The 14,405-nt window shown below is 36.3% G+C and overlaps 2 protein-coding genes across 8 annotated transcripts in view; one reads left to right on the top strand and one right to left on the bottom strand.

Moving 5' to 3' along the window:
* The first annotated feature begins 1,149 nt into the window (after positions 1-1,149).
* JKAMP (JNK1/MAPK8 associated membrane protein) lies at positions 1,150-8,413 on the top strand. 4 transcript variants are annotated; one of them, XM_087727764.1, is made up of 7 exons: positions 1,150-1,231; positions 2,747-2,829; positions 3,031-3,185; positions 4,809-5,015; positions 5,700-5,881; positions 6,399-6,475; positions 7,274-8,413. In XM_087727764.1, the coding sequence occupies exons 1-7, from the start codon at positions 1,228-1,230 to the stop codon at positions 7,490-7,492; spliced, it is 927 nt and encodes a 308-aa protein (XP_087583890.1). In that variant the 5' UTR covers positions 1,150-1,227; the 3' UTR covers positions 7,493-8,413. The 4 variants fall into 4 exon arrangements, with proteins under 4 accessions (XP_087583890.1, XP_013928798.1, XP_013928796.1 ...); XM_014073323.2 differs by having other exon boundaries at positions 2,741-2,829; XM_014073321.2 differs by lacking the exon at positions 1,150-1,231 and adding an exon at positions 1,239-1,722 and having other exon boundaries at positions 2,741-2,829.
* The window catches only part of CCDC175 (coiled-coil domain containing 175), a 62,014-nt gene continuing 55,421 nt past the window's right edge, over positions 7,813-14,405 (bottom strand). For 3 of the 4 annotated variants that reach the window (XM_087727711.1, XM_087727716.1, XM_087727723.1), the window contains exons 17-20: positions 13,222-13,324; positions 11,316-11,359; positions 10,037-10,201; positions 7,813-7,933 (exon numbers count right to left, since the gene is read on the bottom strand). In XM_087727711.1, the coding sequence (XP_087583837.1) occupies positions 7,895-7,933; positions 10,037-10,201; positions 11,316-11,359; positions 13,222-13,324 (351 nt within the window). In that variant the 3' untranslated portion in view covers positions 7,813-7,894. The remainder of the gene's footprint in view (positions 7,934-10,036; positions 10,202-11,315; positions 11,360-13,221; positions 13,325-14,405) is intronic. The other variant, XM_087727732.1, reaches the window with a different exon arrangement.

Raw genomic sequence — 14,405 nt, 5'->3', positions numbered from 1 at the left:
GCGCCTTGGATGTATATTTTCCATACCCAGCAGAGTAGATGGTCTCTATGATTTTCTTTCATTCTAGCAGCAGTCCCAACTCTGATTTGCTGCAGCATTCAGGAAATTCCAAAAGGTTGCTGTCCCAGCCAGACCTTTCCTGCTGGGCTGCTATGTTGTCCGCTGGTTGGGAGTTGATGCTTTATTTTTATAATCATGTAGTTGATCTAACAAGTTAATAAACTATCAGCTGTAGAGACTTATACATTCGCCTCCTACATCTCCAATGGGCACTCATTTGGCCGGGTAAAGTCTGATTCCTTAATTCTGTGGATAATATCACATTGTTGAAATTGATTCAAATAGTTCCCAGTAATTTTGTTTTATACAATACGATTATTGTGTGCCAAGCCAATAAGGGGAATTAGGTTCCTATTTAGCAATCATAAAGATGTTATGCAATTCTGTGTGTAATGTAGGTCATCCTGCATGCTAAAAAAATTATAATTGGCGTAAAAACTATTTTTTTCATGAAGCATAAACCATAAAAAGCCAGTGTATCTAAGTGTCCCAAAAGAGCAATTCACTTTCAGAATGTTCATTTATATTTAAATATCCTTTTAATTCTTGTTGCACATTTAATAAAAATAAGTCCTTTATTAAATCATATAAATAGGAATTCGTTTATAATATTATAACAAAGACTGACTGATATGACAAGATATTGAAACAAAGCTACATAATTATCCACCCATAATTCCTAGTTGCTGGCATAGATTATTGGGCGACATAAATTTGTTAGATAGACTACACTTGAATAGATAGACAAGATAGATAAAATAGAATACTAGATAGTTTAAAAACGCTCAAATATTCTAACTTCACCAGATTAAATTTTATAGATCTAGTGGAAAAATTGGCTGAGGTTGATCTTCCAGCTATTTCATATATTTAAGGGAGTAGCTCTTCATTATTTCTAGCTCTACAGGCAAAAAGAGTACGGCATTTTTACTCGGGCATTTCCGCCCTTCACCGTTAAGTTTCCTCCGGCGCAGGAAATGAATATCGTCACATGACCTAGGAGGTGGAACACAAATAACAGCTTGTGGGTTTAGCTTCTCCGCCTACTTAAGGGCAAGCAGTTAATCGAATCAGCAAGGGGTTTCGGCAGCTGATTGGCTGGATATTTGTGTGCTGTCAAAATCCCGAGTCTTTGTTGTACTTCCGTCGTGGCCGGACTGGAGCAAGATGGGTGAGTTTGAACTGTGGAGACGGTCTTGCTATGGTTGTGGCCAGCATTAATGTCGCCTGAAGTCCCACAGGCCAGGACGACTAGTTTATTAGGAACAATAGCAGCGGGTTTGTTCGTAGTTTATACGCGTGGCTTGAATGCCACTCACTTCCTCATTTGAAAGAGGACCATCCTCCCAATATCCCCGGAGAAGATCGCTTTACAGAAAAGGGTCGATTGCTTCACCACCGAGCGAAAAGTGGTGCTTTGCGTAATTTACTGATGCTGCTCCTTCTCTCTCCTTAAATTTTGTCATTATATGAGGGCTTTTTGTAGATTTGGTTTCTCTTTCTGATCTTTATGATTAGAATGGGATTCTGTTTATCAGGTACTGTGTAAACCTGGACATTGTGTGACTTAAAGGCAAGGTAAACATAAATCCAGTAAAATAAGGAAATACATAGATGCCATCATGGCACTCCCTTTGCGCAACATCAAGCAAAATCTAGAGGGTAAGAAATAAGCCCAAAAAGGTTATAAAGTAGGAATTAAGGAAAGATAATATATTTTCTATTATTTCAGAGATAATATAAATTTAGGTCCCAAATACCAGTCTGGCTTCCCAAACCTTCCTTGCTTCCACCACAGCCAGAATTGCTTTGTGCATTCTTTTTTGTTCTTTAAACAACTTCATATGCTACCCAGTACTTTTCTGCAAGAATTTGCGTGTCTTAAAAATTCTCTATTCATTCTTTAATCTTTGATAAAAATTCATCATGATAAGAAATACATGTTTCTAGTTTTTTCCCCATTTACATGTATACATGTCTTCACTATCTTGCCTTTGAAATATTAATTTTAATATCTCATTGCAGTGGCTCCCAATAGATTTCTGCTGCAGTTCAAGGTGCTGATTGTCCCCCTTCATGAGGCCAAGTTACATATGACACTGTCCTTCCCACGTGGTTTCTGCTCCTCTCCCATCCGATGGAGCAGAATGGGCATACTTCTGGTCCATGAAGCAGTGTCATTTGATAGGCAATAGGAATATTGACTTCTTTGTTGTATTTTTTGTCTCAACCTTCTCCTGAGATATAGACAACTCCACCTCTGCTTTCTTTCTAGAAGACTGTAAAGATCCGGCTCTCTCCCCACCCCCCGCCCGCCCCCAAGAATTGAGATCAGGGTATTCATAGAAGTTTAATGTGGGGTAATTGTGTTCGATTGAACTTATTGCATTCTGGCCAAAATCTACAAATGCTGTATTGTCCTTGTTAGCAGAGAATGCAACACATAGCACAGGGTCAACTAAATATGTTAACCTAGTCTTGCTTTCTCTAATTTATTAAAATCATTACTGTATATGAAAGCCTTGCAAAGACCAGCACTAGGATGGCTGATTGAGTGCAATTTCTATGGAGCTATTTAATAACTATGGTATATGAAAAATTGCATAAAATCAGGTGAGATTTTATAGATAAAAAGTGTCATAGAAACATTCAAGAATTATTCACTATTTTTTGGTGCAAGTTGTAGAAATTCAGCCAGACTGCCTTGGACTCTATTGTGGAAGAACATTGGAAATTATAAATGGAACTGAAATTCATGGTGATTGTGGGGTGAGTTGTACGTTTGGCAATTTTTCTAAATATTTAAAACAAGGGTATGTTGTTATTGGACATGACTTGGTAAAAGGTTGGGCTGAACGTTTCCATGAATTGTTTTTATGTAAATAATCAAATAGATAGGAAAACTAGATAAAACATTTTAAATAAATGAAGTAAAGGCTTTATAAAATAGATTGTGATAAAACTTTACAGGTATGTCCCAGAGGACAAAGAAGTGATCCCTATAAAATCTGCCGCGAATGTACTGGCTCCCCAGAACGCTATGATTGGCTTTATCTTGGCTTTATGGCAATGCTACCTCTCATTCTGCATTGGTTCTTCATTGAATGGTATTCAGGGAAAAAGAGGTAAATATTAAAACAAAATAAGGTGTTAGCTTAATAATATTTAACTTTAAAATGCACTAACTTCTCAACTGAATATGTAAAAAATCAGTTATTTATAAAGAGATGTTTACATATGTATTTATGTCCTCTTGGATTTTAGCCTCTATTTAATTCTTATTCATTTTAATCATTTTTATATTTATACTTTTATTATAATGTAAACTGCCCAGAGTCTATTAGACAGTGAGATGGGTGGTATATAAATCAAATAATAAATAAATATAACCCACCACATTGGGAAATTCAATACTATCATAAAAAATATAAAGACATTTTTAGTTCAGCTCACTTGCTATAAAAATACAGTTGCAATTTTCTTGGTAACAGTGCAGTAGTAGTTTTCAGAAGTATTTTGCAACAGTGCAGAAATAATATGCATCGGCTTTTTTTCAATTTTTTTTTCAGTTTTTCAGTCTAGCCTACAATCCTGAGTCTATAAATTTCCTATACAAATTCTAGTATGGCCTAATTCAGCTTAGTTTCCAAGCCCCACCAGGTGTCCCTTGTGCTGCCACCTGCTGGTACTATTATTTTAATGCATGAACTAGATTTATAACTGGTCGCTTAGTGACCATTCAGTTACAGGGGACCTCCCTATAACTTAGTTATGAAGATTTGATGGCTGCCCCTCCCTTCCACCTGTTGGTGCTCAGCAATAAGCCTACATTTATAGCCATTTGCAATGTCCCATGGTCACATGATCATGTTTCATGATGGTTTTGCTGAAAACAAGGGTTTATTTTCAGTTTTTTGCAAACTTGGCCCCATAGGGAACCATTGGTTTGCTTAATGACCTCAGTGCTTGCTTAACTGCTGCACAAAGTTTGTAAAATTGGGTTGGTCATATGAGTGATTTACCACTGTTATTACTTAAAGCTGTGATGTTCTATCTGTATTTTCATATGCATATATTTATATGATGGGGACGCAGTGGCTCAGTGGCTAAGACGCTGAGCTTGTCAATCAGATCAGTGGTTCAAATCCCTAGCACCATGTAACAGAGTGAGCTCCCGTTACTTGTCCCAGCTTCGGCCAACCTAGCAGTTCGAAAGCATGTAAAATGCAAGTAGAAAAAATAGGAACCACCTTTGGTGGGAAGGTAACAGCGTTCCATGCACCTTTGGCATTTAGTCATGCCGACTACATGACCACGGAGACATCTTCGGATAGCACTAGCTCTTCGGCTTTGAAATGGAGATGAGCACAGCCCCCTAGAGTTGGGAACGACTAGCACATATGTGCAAGGGGAACCTTTACATTAATTTATATAATGCAGTGTCACATTTACTATTTAAAACATTTATATAGCCACCAATCTTTTCTCAAACTCTGGGCATTTTTGATTTTTGAATCTATTTTTGAAAATATTGAGCAATTTGTCAAAAGTTAACTCAATCACCAAAGTTCTCTATAATAAAATAAATAAATCAGGAAAGCCAAGACACCTCCTTCACATGGAGAAAAAAGCTCTTAGATCCTGCCTGCTACTTATGAGAGAGATCTCATCTTGAAGGTTTTGCAACACTCCCTAAGACTAAGATAATTAATGTTTTATGGCACTTTTGTTTTATCTTTTCTCAACAGTTCCAGTGCTCTTTTCCAGCACATCACTGCTTTAATTGAATGCAGTGTGGCAGCAATTGTTACCCTGCTTGTAAGTGACCCCATGGGCTCCCTGCACATCCGCTCATGCAGAGTGATGATGCTTTCTGACTGGTATACCATGCTTTACAATCCAAGTCCTGATTATGTTACCACCATTCACTGTACCCACGAAGCTGTCTATCCTCTGTGAGTATATACTTCTAACCTCTGTACTGATCTCCTAATACTTTGAACAAAAGGCAAGGCCTTTTCATTGTAACAGTCACGTTATTTCAATTTTAATGGTTTCTATCAGACACAAAAAAATTTAGATTGAGGGTGGTTTATTTCTAAGTAAAATGGCATTGGTTTGTAAGTTTAATTATTGTCACTACTGCAGTTGATTTTCAGTGTAATAACTGATGGCCAGAGGAACAAACATGACTCTTTTTGTCTGTTTTTTAAAAACTTGAGTTATGAGCAATATACTATGTAACTTTATTGCAGTACTTTTGTTTAACAAATTTGCGGCCGTTCCTCATCTGTTTGGGGTTGTCAGGTAAGGAAAATGGGAATAGGATTAAAAAACAAATCTGTTGGAATACAATAGATACCCCTTTCCCATGGAAGGGGACAAGAAGTGACCTTATCAAGAACTCTGATCTGTCTATAGGCCAAAGCCTGGCTCTAGTATGAAAGTAGAATATTGATATAATGCTATAGGGAAGATCTAAAACGCTGCTGAAAGGAAAGAGGAAGTGAGCTTTTAGGATAGGCAGGTTGTCCTATTTCCACAATTTGAAAAGAAATTGTCAGTGATTTTATTATCCAACTGTTAGTTCTAGGAATTTGAGGTCACAGTGTGCTAATTTTAACAACCTTCTCTTTCAGCTACACCATTGTATTCATATACTACGCATTCTGTTTAGTGTTGATGATGATGCTTCGTCCTCTGCTGGTAAAGAAGATTGCTTGTGGGCTGGGAAAGTCAGATAGATTTAAAAGCATTTACGCAGCTCTTTACTTCTTCCCAATTCTGACTGTACTTCAGGCTGTTGGAGGTGGTTTGCTCTGTAAGTTATTTTCTATTCCCTCTTGTACGAAACACACAGCCCAGCTTGGAAGTGGCAGGAAAGAAACATCTTGTTATATTAAAAGAATAGACTTCAGTTCCCAAATACTAAGCTACCATGGTCTCGGTTTCCACCACAAATTAAATAAAAACCAAACAAATCATGGAATGTACACATATTTACCATTATATGTAAACCAGGTGATACTTATAAAATGTATAGTAAACATGAATGTAAATGTGTTACTGGTAGGTAGATTCTGAGCTTCACTGCATCCTAAAAACATGGAGAAAATCTTTAAATACTGAGATTAGAGTTTTTATTCTTAAATCAGAGGATAGGAAAGCAATGCATCACATAAGAACTATAACAGAATATGATGTCTGATATATTTTACTGGGGGCAGTTTCACTAAATCCTCTTGAATATAGTATTTTGAAAACAAATTGCTTACCTATCTGTTCTGTTTAACCAAGATGATAAAAGTGTGTATAACATCTTTCTTTTTTTCTTCCAGACTATGCTTTCCCCTATATCATCATAGTGTTATCTCTTGTTACCCTGGTTGTCTATCTATCAGCTTCTGAAGTAGAAGTAAGTAAATCACTGCAACTAGCAAAATTATTAACTGTCAATAGGCTGTGAGGTTCTGGGAGCTGATTGGTTTAGTATCCTATAGGCACCATCTGAGAAAAAATGAATTACTGAATCTGCTGGATCTATTGAACAGAAACTCTCTCTCTCCAGTAGTTAGGATTTTCATAAAGTTGCTGGATACCTTGCCCTGCCAACACTGACTAGGAAAAAAATCTACGAACATTTTAAAGAAGCCTTTAAAATGTATTCAGTTTTCAAGAATGTGATCTCTCAGCCTGTTGTGCCGAGGAATAGCAATAGCAATAGCAGTAGACTTATATACCGCTTCATAGGCCTTTCAGGCCTCTCTAAGCGGTTTACAGAGAGTCAGCATATTGCCCCCAACAACAATCCGGGTCCTCATTTTACCCACCTCGGAAGGATGGAAGGCTGAGTCAACCCTGAGCCGGTGAGATTTGAACCGCTGACCTGCTGATCTAGCAGTAGCCTGCAGTGCTGCATTTAACCACTGCACCACCTTGACTCTTAGGAAGATTGTGCACTCAAACCCAATCTTCCATCAAAATTCCTAAATGAATAAAAGGTTAAAATAATTTGAGTTTTCTCCTTTAATGATTCTAATTGATCCCTGAAGCTAATCAGTTATTGCTTTGGGAGTATTTGCTGAGACAGTTTATTATCAGGATGGAAAAGTTATTCCAACAGAATCCCTGAATCTCACATTCCAGTTGTACCTGTAAGTAGATTACTATAAAAATAAAAACTAATGGAAATATCTTGTCTTCTATTTTCAAGACTTTCAAAGATCTGCTTGTCAGGAAGAAAAGGCTTATCGTTCTGTTTAGCCATTGGCTGCTGCATGCCTATGGAATTATCTCCATTTCCAAGCTGAGCAACATTTACCAGGACTTGCCTTTGCTGGCCTTGGTGCCTGCACCAGCCCTTTTTTATTTGCTAACTGCAAAATACACCGAGCCATCCCGGATATTATCTGAGGGAGCAAATGGACGTTAATTGTAACTAATAATAGTCTGGGTAAGTAATGTATAAAAGAGAGTCAGTTTTCTTGGATCCAACTGTCCTTACCTTAGTTGTTAGCTTGTTATGGATCAACTTTCAAATAAAACTTTTCTTTTTTTGAGGATCAAAACTGGACAACTCTGTACCAACCAGAAAGCAAATTTTCTAAACAGTGTGGATACCCAGTGTGTGTAATGCCTTAAGACTCTTTATCAGCTACAGAAGCCCTTGATTTTAGCAGTTAAGTCTCTAGTCTTGTTCTGTATATCTGTTTTACATTTGTCTGTTATGTGTAAATAATTTGTACAGCATACTTGAAAATAGTGTAATTTATTGATTTCATAGCACAGTATTTTCTTACATGTTTGAATCTGCATTCATAGAAGAATAAAAGATTCAGTATTCTAATTTCAGTTTATTCAAGTCTGTTTTATCCTAGAGAGAAAAAACAAAATGACATAACATATTATACAAACACTTTTATCTGACCAAGCATTTATATGAGATAGAAATTATGTAGTAGCAATATTTGCTCTGCATTAAGAATTTGTTTGTGAAATATTTCAAGTTTGAAAGAGCTTATGAAACACCTGTCCCTCTTTTACAACAAACACATTGACAGAATTTCCATTTAAAAAGGAACACCAGGATTCAGTTATGTACTGCAAATAAATGCCTCCCTTTTAGGTGATCTTTAAAAAATATTTTCTGTCTCCAGTTCGGCGGCTAGATAGTTTATGCGGTTCCACTTCTAGTAGTGAATAACCAGATATGCCAGTTATGTTTTATATTATGTTGTGTGTTGTTTTATGTGTAACAATTTATTTTTAATTTTGTGAAGCTGCTAAGAGTTCTGAAGTTGGGGAGCCTATAAATTTGACAAATGAAAAAATAAATAAAGCATCTGTTAAAAATTTGTCATGGGTTGTAGGCTTCTTCATCTCATACTCAGCACATTGTTCTCACATTTAAATCCACAAGCAGTTTTACTCAGATTTTTTTTAAAAAAAAAAACCTCTCAAGTATAATAAACAGGAAAGAAATGATTGTCTGCCACTACTGAAACAAATGTGTGAGGATTGTTTTCAGCCACAGAAAATGTTTTTTAAAAGATTAATAGATCTTGGAAGTCCATGCAGATTCTAGGTATATATGTGGAAATGAAAATTTACTGATTTTAGGTTGTCTAATGGTTAAAGCAGTTTGTCTCATCTGTTTTTCCTTTTTTAAATAAGCTATAGCTCAGAATATGATTGGCTTCCTGTAAGGTATTACTTTAAGATACATATTTTAGAAATTCAACTGAGTATCTAGTACTGATTTTAAGTTATATTGCTCTAAGGTGGAATTAAGCAAGGTTTTTGTGAGCCACCTTTTATTTGAAAAACAAAAACTAAGCAGAGTTCAACCTAAATAGTATTTGTACTGAAGACATCAGAAAATCCCAGAGCTATTGAATAAATTAGGAAATTTAAAAAATCCAAGGAAAATAATTTCCACAGTGCTGTTCAGAAAACTGCATGGATAAAATTGCCAGAAGTTGAAGGCAATTGTTATATTTAAGAATTGCAATAGCTGAAGCACTTAGTTATAAATAGAACACAGCTTTTTCATATACAGCATATAAAAGGATTTATTTAAAAAATTATATTCTACTTTTTTATTGCATTTCTTTCTTCAAAATTTCTTCAGAATCAAAAGAAACTCTGCAAAGCCACAAACAACCATTTATGAAGTTCTTGGGATTTCCAGAGTTTGTATTAGAGAAACCGTGTTAAAAGCAACTTAATTTTTGCTCATGATTGGATTTTACCTTTATTTCCCCTTCCTCCTAGAGAGGAAAAAGTATAGTTTTATTGGTCAGGTAGATAATTTTTTAAAACACTTAGTAGCAACCAACTTGCATACTTTGTGTTCCTTTCTAAATGTGCTATTAAAGGATATGGTATTTTGTCCTAACACCCAAATAAAAAAATAGTGCTGAGAAACTAGCATCTGCCATTCTAAACTTGACAGAGTAAGACACTTTTTTCTAGCATTTTGTGACCTATAGAAACTGAAGAATCTGTTTTGAAGAAGGTAATTTTTGCTTTTCCAACACATACAATATTTTTCAGAATATAAGACACACCGGAGTATAAAACACATCTTAGTTTTTAGGGAGGAAAATAGGGGGGGAGAGGGGATTCTGCCTATCAAGTATTCATCTGGCTAGCATCCTTAGTCTGGTCAGCTTCAGCACGTAAGTTTGCTGGTTTTGAGCGCACAAGCTTTTTATCCCCTAGTTGGGGATAAAAAACAGCTTCTAATGCACAGCTGATCATCAGAGAGAGAAGCAATGAGAAAAGCAGGCAAAGCACAGAAGATGCGTTAGCCCCTCATTAGGGCTGAAAAAAAGCTTTGAAAAAACTACATTTGGAGTATAAGATGCACCCAAATTTTCAGCCTCTTTTAGGGGTGGGTGGGGGGAAGTGCTTCTTATACTCTGAAAAATACGGTACTTTTAACAAACATTTGGCACTTCCCCAAAATGCTTACTTTGTCAGCCTCCTCCAAATATTTGCTTCTTAACAGAGAATCCATCTCTTCATAGTTTAGCTGTAGCCCTTCATGAACGTAATCAACCTTAATATTTCTCTTTCTACTTCTTCTGACATACTCTTCCAAAATAATCAAGAGCTCATGGCGGTACTTAAGAAATAACTGCAATAGAATGACAACAATGAGAAAATAGATGTTCTGTTGTAGAAAGACAATCTGGATTTTCTTCAGTTTTTAAAAACATACTTGGACTGTTCTAAAATATTTAGCATGAATTATATGGGGGTTGGGGGAAGTACAGAAAGTAAATAAGTTTGATATAAAAATAGTGGGAGAGGTATAGCATAATGATTCCTTAAATTTAAAATTATATGAGATCCCAAGTCTTAGAATAGTTAAAAGAGCTTTCTATTTAATTGGATTAATCAGTTAAAGCTGTTAAAAAGAGAAAGCAGCTGTCATAAATGGCTTTTTCTTAAACAGTAGCTGTACTTTAAGTCTCAGCTAAGCTACACTGGTGGGAGGGGGAGCCATTGTTTTTTTCTTGCTATCATGAAGAGCAATATGTAACAAGCTAGGTAAAAGTAAAGGATTTTACTGTTCAGTCATGTCTGTCTCTAGGGGGCAGTGCTCATGTTTGTTTCTTAACCAAGAGAGCCAGCATTGTCTGAAGAACACGCCTGTGGTCATGTGGGCAGCATGACTGTATGTCCAGGCACACAACACTGTTACCTTCCCACCAATCTGGTACCTATTTATCCACTTTCTTTGCATGCTTTCAAACTGCTAGGTGAGGAGGAGCTGAAGCAAGTTAACGGGAGCTCACCCCATGCTGCGGTACTCAAGTCCTGATTCTGAGCTGTCAGCTTTTCATCTGAGGATTGCATTTAATCACTGAAGCATCACGGGCTACCAAATTAGCAGAATTAAATTTTACTGTTTTTTTTCTCAATTCAAATGGTATTCTAGACCTAATTTAGCCCTAGTTTATGCTAAACTAATAGTTTATTTTTAATCGTGTGAAAGGTTGCCATTTGAAAGGAACTATGGCTCTTATTTTTCTTTTTTAATATATAGTTCTTTTGCATCCTTGATACAAAATACATGAAGTACCATAGAAATGGGATTATGCATTTTAATGTAACTGGGATTATACATCACATCCTCCTGGTTGCCATCCATAAAATCAGACATTAATCAATGGATGTTTAGGATGTTAACCATAAATTATCCCCTATCCAAACTTCCACCACCTCCAGGTAATATCATAATATACCTCTTGCAGATATTCTTCCTTTTTCCATTTCTTGATAAACAGTTCTAAAACAAGAATTTGATAGTATAAATAAAAATAGATGACAATATATATTTTAAAGAAAAAAATAGCATGTTTAAATATGCAATAACATATTATATGACATTTTAAAACATGTATTAACTGTAGGACAGCCAGAATTTCTAAAAAGCAAATTAACATAAGATGTGTTTCTTAAATGATATCAGAGTCTACAGGGAGACATCTAATTGCTTAAAGTGCAGTTAAAGAAGGGGTTGTTTTGAGAGACTGATGGTACCATGAGGACCCTCAACTTCAGTTCCTTTTTAACATCTTTTACTCCTTCCTGCAGGGAAAAAACTTCTCAGTGATGTCTTTTTTTCCCTTAAGATTCCATGATGGTGTTCAGATTCAATCATTATTTGAAAACTAGCATCTAACAGTCATGATAATAAAAGTAATTATATTTTTAATTTTAATTTTATTTTATTCAAAAGTTTAATATACAAAAGAAAAAAAATTAACAGAGACAAAAGAAAACTAAACAAAACATTAAAAATGTAAATTAAAAAAGAGAAATAACAAAGCACATATTATTCCCCCTAGTTGAACACTGACAAATCTACGGCAGCAATAATAGCTTTTCCCCTTGTAAAGCAGGTCCAAAATTTATAAGATTCTACATGTATTTGCAATCCAATTGACCTGTCATACTTTATATATATGAAAGAAAAAAATAGTTAACAGGTTAAGTAAGCAACAGCAAAGTTAAAGTTCATGGCCCTCTATTAATAGTGTAATTTACTCGTGGAAACACTAAGCGGTTTCTTATTTACCACAAATTGATCGATCCAGGATTAAATACCTGTTTGGTTCTTAATAGTGAAATTTTTCCCTAGATTTTTAATTGGGAATTTCCCCAATAATTGCATATGTATATATAGACCCTGCATTAAGTTTCTTCTGTGGGAAACTGCTTTCCTACATGGTATCCATTAAGGAACCATCATACTGCCAAGGTGGCACAGTGGTTAGAGTGCAGTACTGCAGGCTACCGTATTTTTCGTAGTATCAGATGCACCGGAGTTTAAGACGCACCAAGATTTTGAAAAGGCAAATTAAAAAAGAAGTTTTTGTACTCTGCAGACCTTCTGAAAACGGACATTTTTTTTGTCAAAAAAAGGGCATACATAGCCTTTAGGAGGCTTCCATAGTGCTCCTGGGGTCTGGGTGGTAAAATGAGCAAAAAATGGGCCATTTTTTTGTCCTCCCCAGCCCCCAGAAGCACTCTGGAAGCTTCCTAAAGGCTATGCATGGCATTTTTTTCAAAGGGGGAGAGATTTCGGGAGGCCAAAAATGCTGTATTCAGTGTATAAGTCACACCCAGATTTTCACCCTCTTTTTTGAGGGAAAAAGGTGCGTCTTACACTCCAAGAAATACAGCACTTCAGCTGACTGCTAGCTGCTGTTCAGCAGTTCAAATCTCACCGGCTCAAGGTTTGACTCAGCCTTCCATCCTTCCGAGGTGGGTAAAATGAGGGCCCAGATTGTTGGGGCCAATATGCTGATTCTGGAAACCACTTAGAGAGGGCTGTAAAAGCACTATGAAGCAGTATATAAGTCTAAGTGCTATTGCTATACCTCAAAAAGAAAAGGGGATGCCACAGCACTGGCAAACATCTGCCACCAGTCATGTATGCAGTGTATCCATTTCCCTTTGGGCTAAAGTTCTATGGGTACAAGAGCTAAACCTCTATTAAATTTAGGAAAAATAGTCATGAAGCCATATCTTAGAATTTTCTGAGGAAAGCCACACGTAGGTCTTGTTGTGGATCATTTTTAATTCATTTTTACACAAAAAAATTCATTTCAGCTGGAGTAGAAATTCCTGCCACATAATACTCACCATAAAGATCTTTTGTACATTGCTGGATTTGTTGTCTCTTTAACTGATAGGTCTTTGCCTCCACATCTATTGCGGATATATCTTCTTTGAGATATTCAATGCCCTATAAGGATACAGCCAAAGAAATAAAACATTAATGTAGAAGCTATTGATGCAGTCAGCCTGGTGAGATTCTTGTAAACAGGCAAGCAACAATTTTTAAAAAATGTATTCTGGTCAGTTCACAGAACGGCTCTGGTTCCTTGCACTGACATTAAACTTGCCAGACTGACTGCATTCTCTTGGGAACAGTCAGATAAGGGTTTCAAGGATTCTGGTCAGCTTTGTGTCACTTCCTGCTATGCAAGGTCTCTAAGCTTGCCAGTCTCTTCACTCCTCCCCCACTCTAGCTGGAGATGTCACTATCTTCTAAAATCCAAAACTGAACATATATTCTGCAGCAACAAATCTAACATCTGTTCTTAAAGCTATAATTTTATTATTATTACATTTATATGCCACCCATTCCTAGATGGATTACAACTTCTTAAAACATCATTTGATCATCAAAATAACTGCTGGAGGGGCCCTTCACACTCTATTACTCTCTCTTGAGTTACTTTCACACTGCTTCCCATGTTCCCAAGGACTGCCTACCAATCATCTTTTTTTTCTTTAATATTAAAACCTCCCAATTATCCTATGCTTTCATTCCATTATTACAAAAGATAGTCCCATTTTACTTTTATCAATCTAAACACATCTCAGGTGGATGTTTGCATTTTCTGTTTTCCCAGACACTTCCTGTAATCTTCAAACCAGATTATTAAATAATTATAACCAAAGAATATGCTTTATTTCTGCATGGAAGATGGGCACAGCTTTTAATGGATTATTCAAACAAAGCCAGTGAATTACAGAAGAAAGTTGGAGTGGAATTGATAGCAATATCAATATCTTCCATACAGTGTGAAATTGAAACTTTTTTGCCACCGGTTCTGTGGGCATGGCTTGGGGAGGGGTTATCATGCGACTGGGTGGGTGTGGCCAACTTTGTTTCACTTTTTAAAGCATTTTTTCCTGCCAGTTTGGGCGCATAGCAAGGAAAAAATACTTTAAAAGGGGGGGGGGGCTTGTGATGATCACATAGGTCAGCTATGAGCTGCACGATTGTCGGAAGCTTCCCCCCACACACACTTTTTAAA

Source organism: Thamnophis sirtalis, unplaced genomic scaffold (assembly GCF_051295495.1).
Source record: "Thamnophis sirtalis isolate CommonGarterSnake01/CBP01778 unplaced genomic scaffold, rThaSir2_p1.2 scaffold_1, whole genome shotgun sequence".
Lineage (NCBI taxonomy): Eukaryota > Metazoa > Chordata > Lepidosauria > Squamata > Natricidae > Thamnophis > Thamnophis sirtalis.
Note: the sequence above shows the minus strand (reverse complement) of the source record. Positions and strands in the feature narration are given on the sequence as shown.

Excerpts from the sequence above, each read along its gene's own strand:
- JKAMP (XM_087727743.1), top strand. The coding sequence starts at position 1,281 with ATGTCGCCTGAAGTCCCACAGGCCAGGACGACTAGTTTATTAGGAACA. Across the intron at positions 2,830-3,030 it reads AAATTCATGGTGATTGTGGG|GTATGTCCCAGAGGACAAAG; the intron begins GTGAGTTGTACG and ends AAAACTTTACAG. Across the intron at positions 6,476-7,273 it reads TATCAGCTTCTGAAGTAGAA|ACTTTCAAAGATCTGCTTGT; the intron begins GTAAGTAAATCA and ends TCTATTTTCAAG.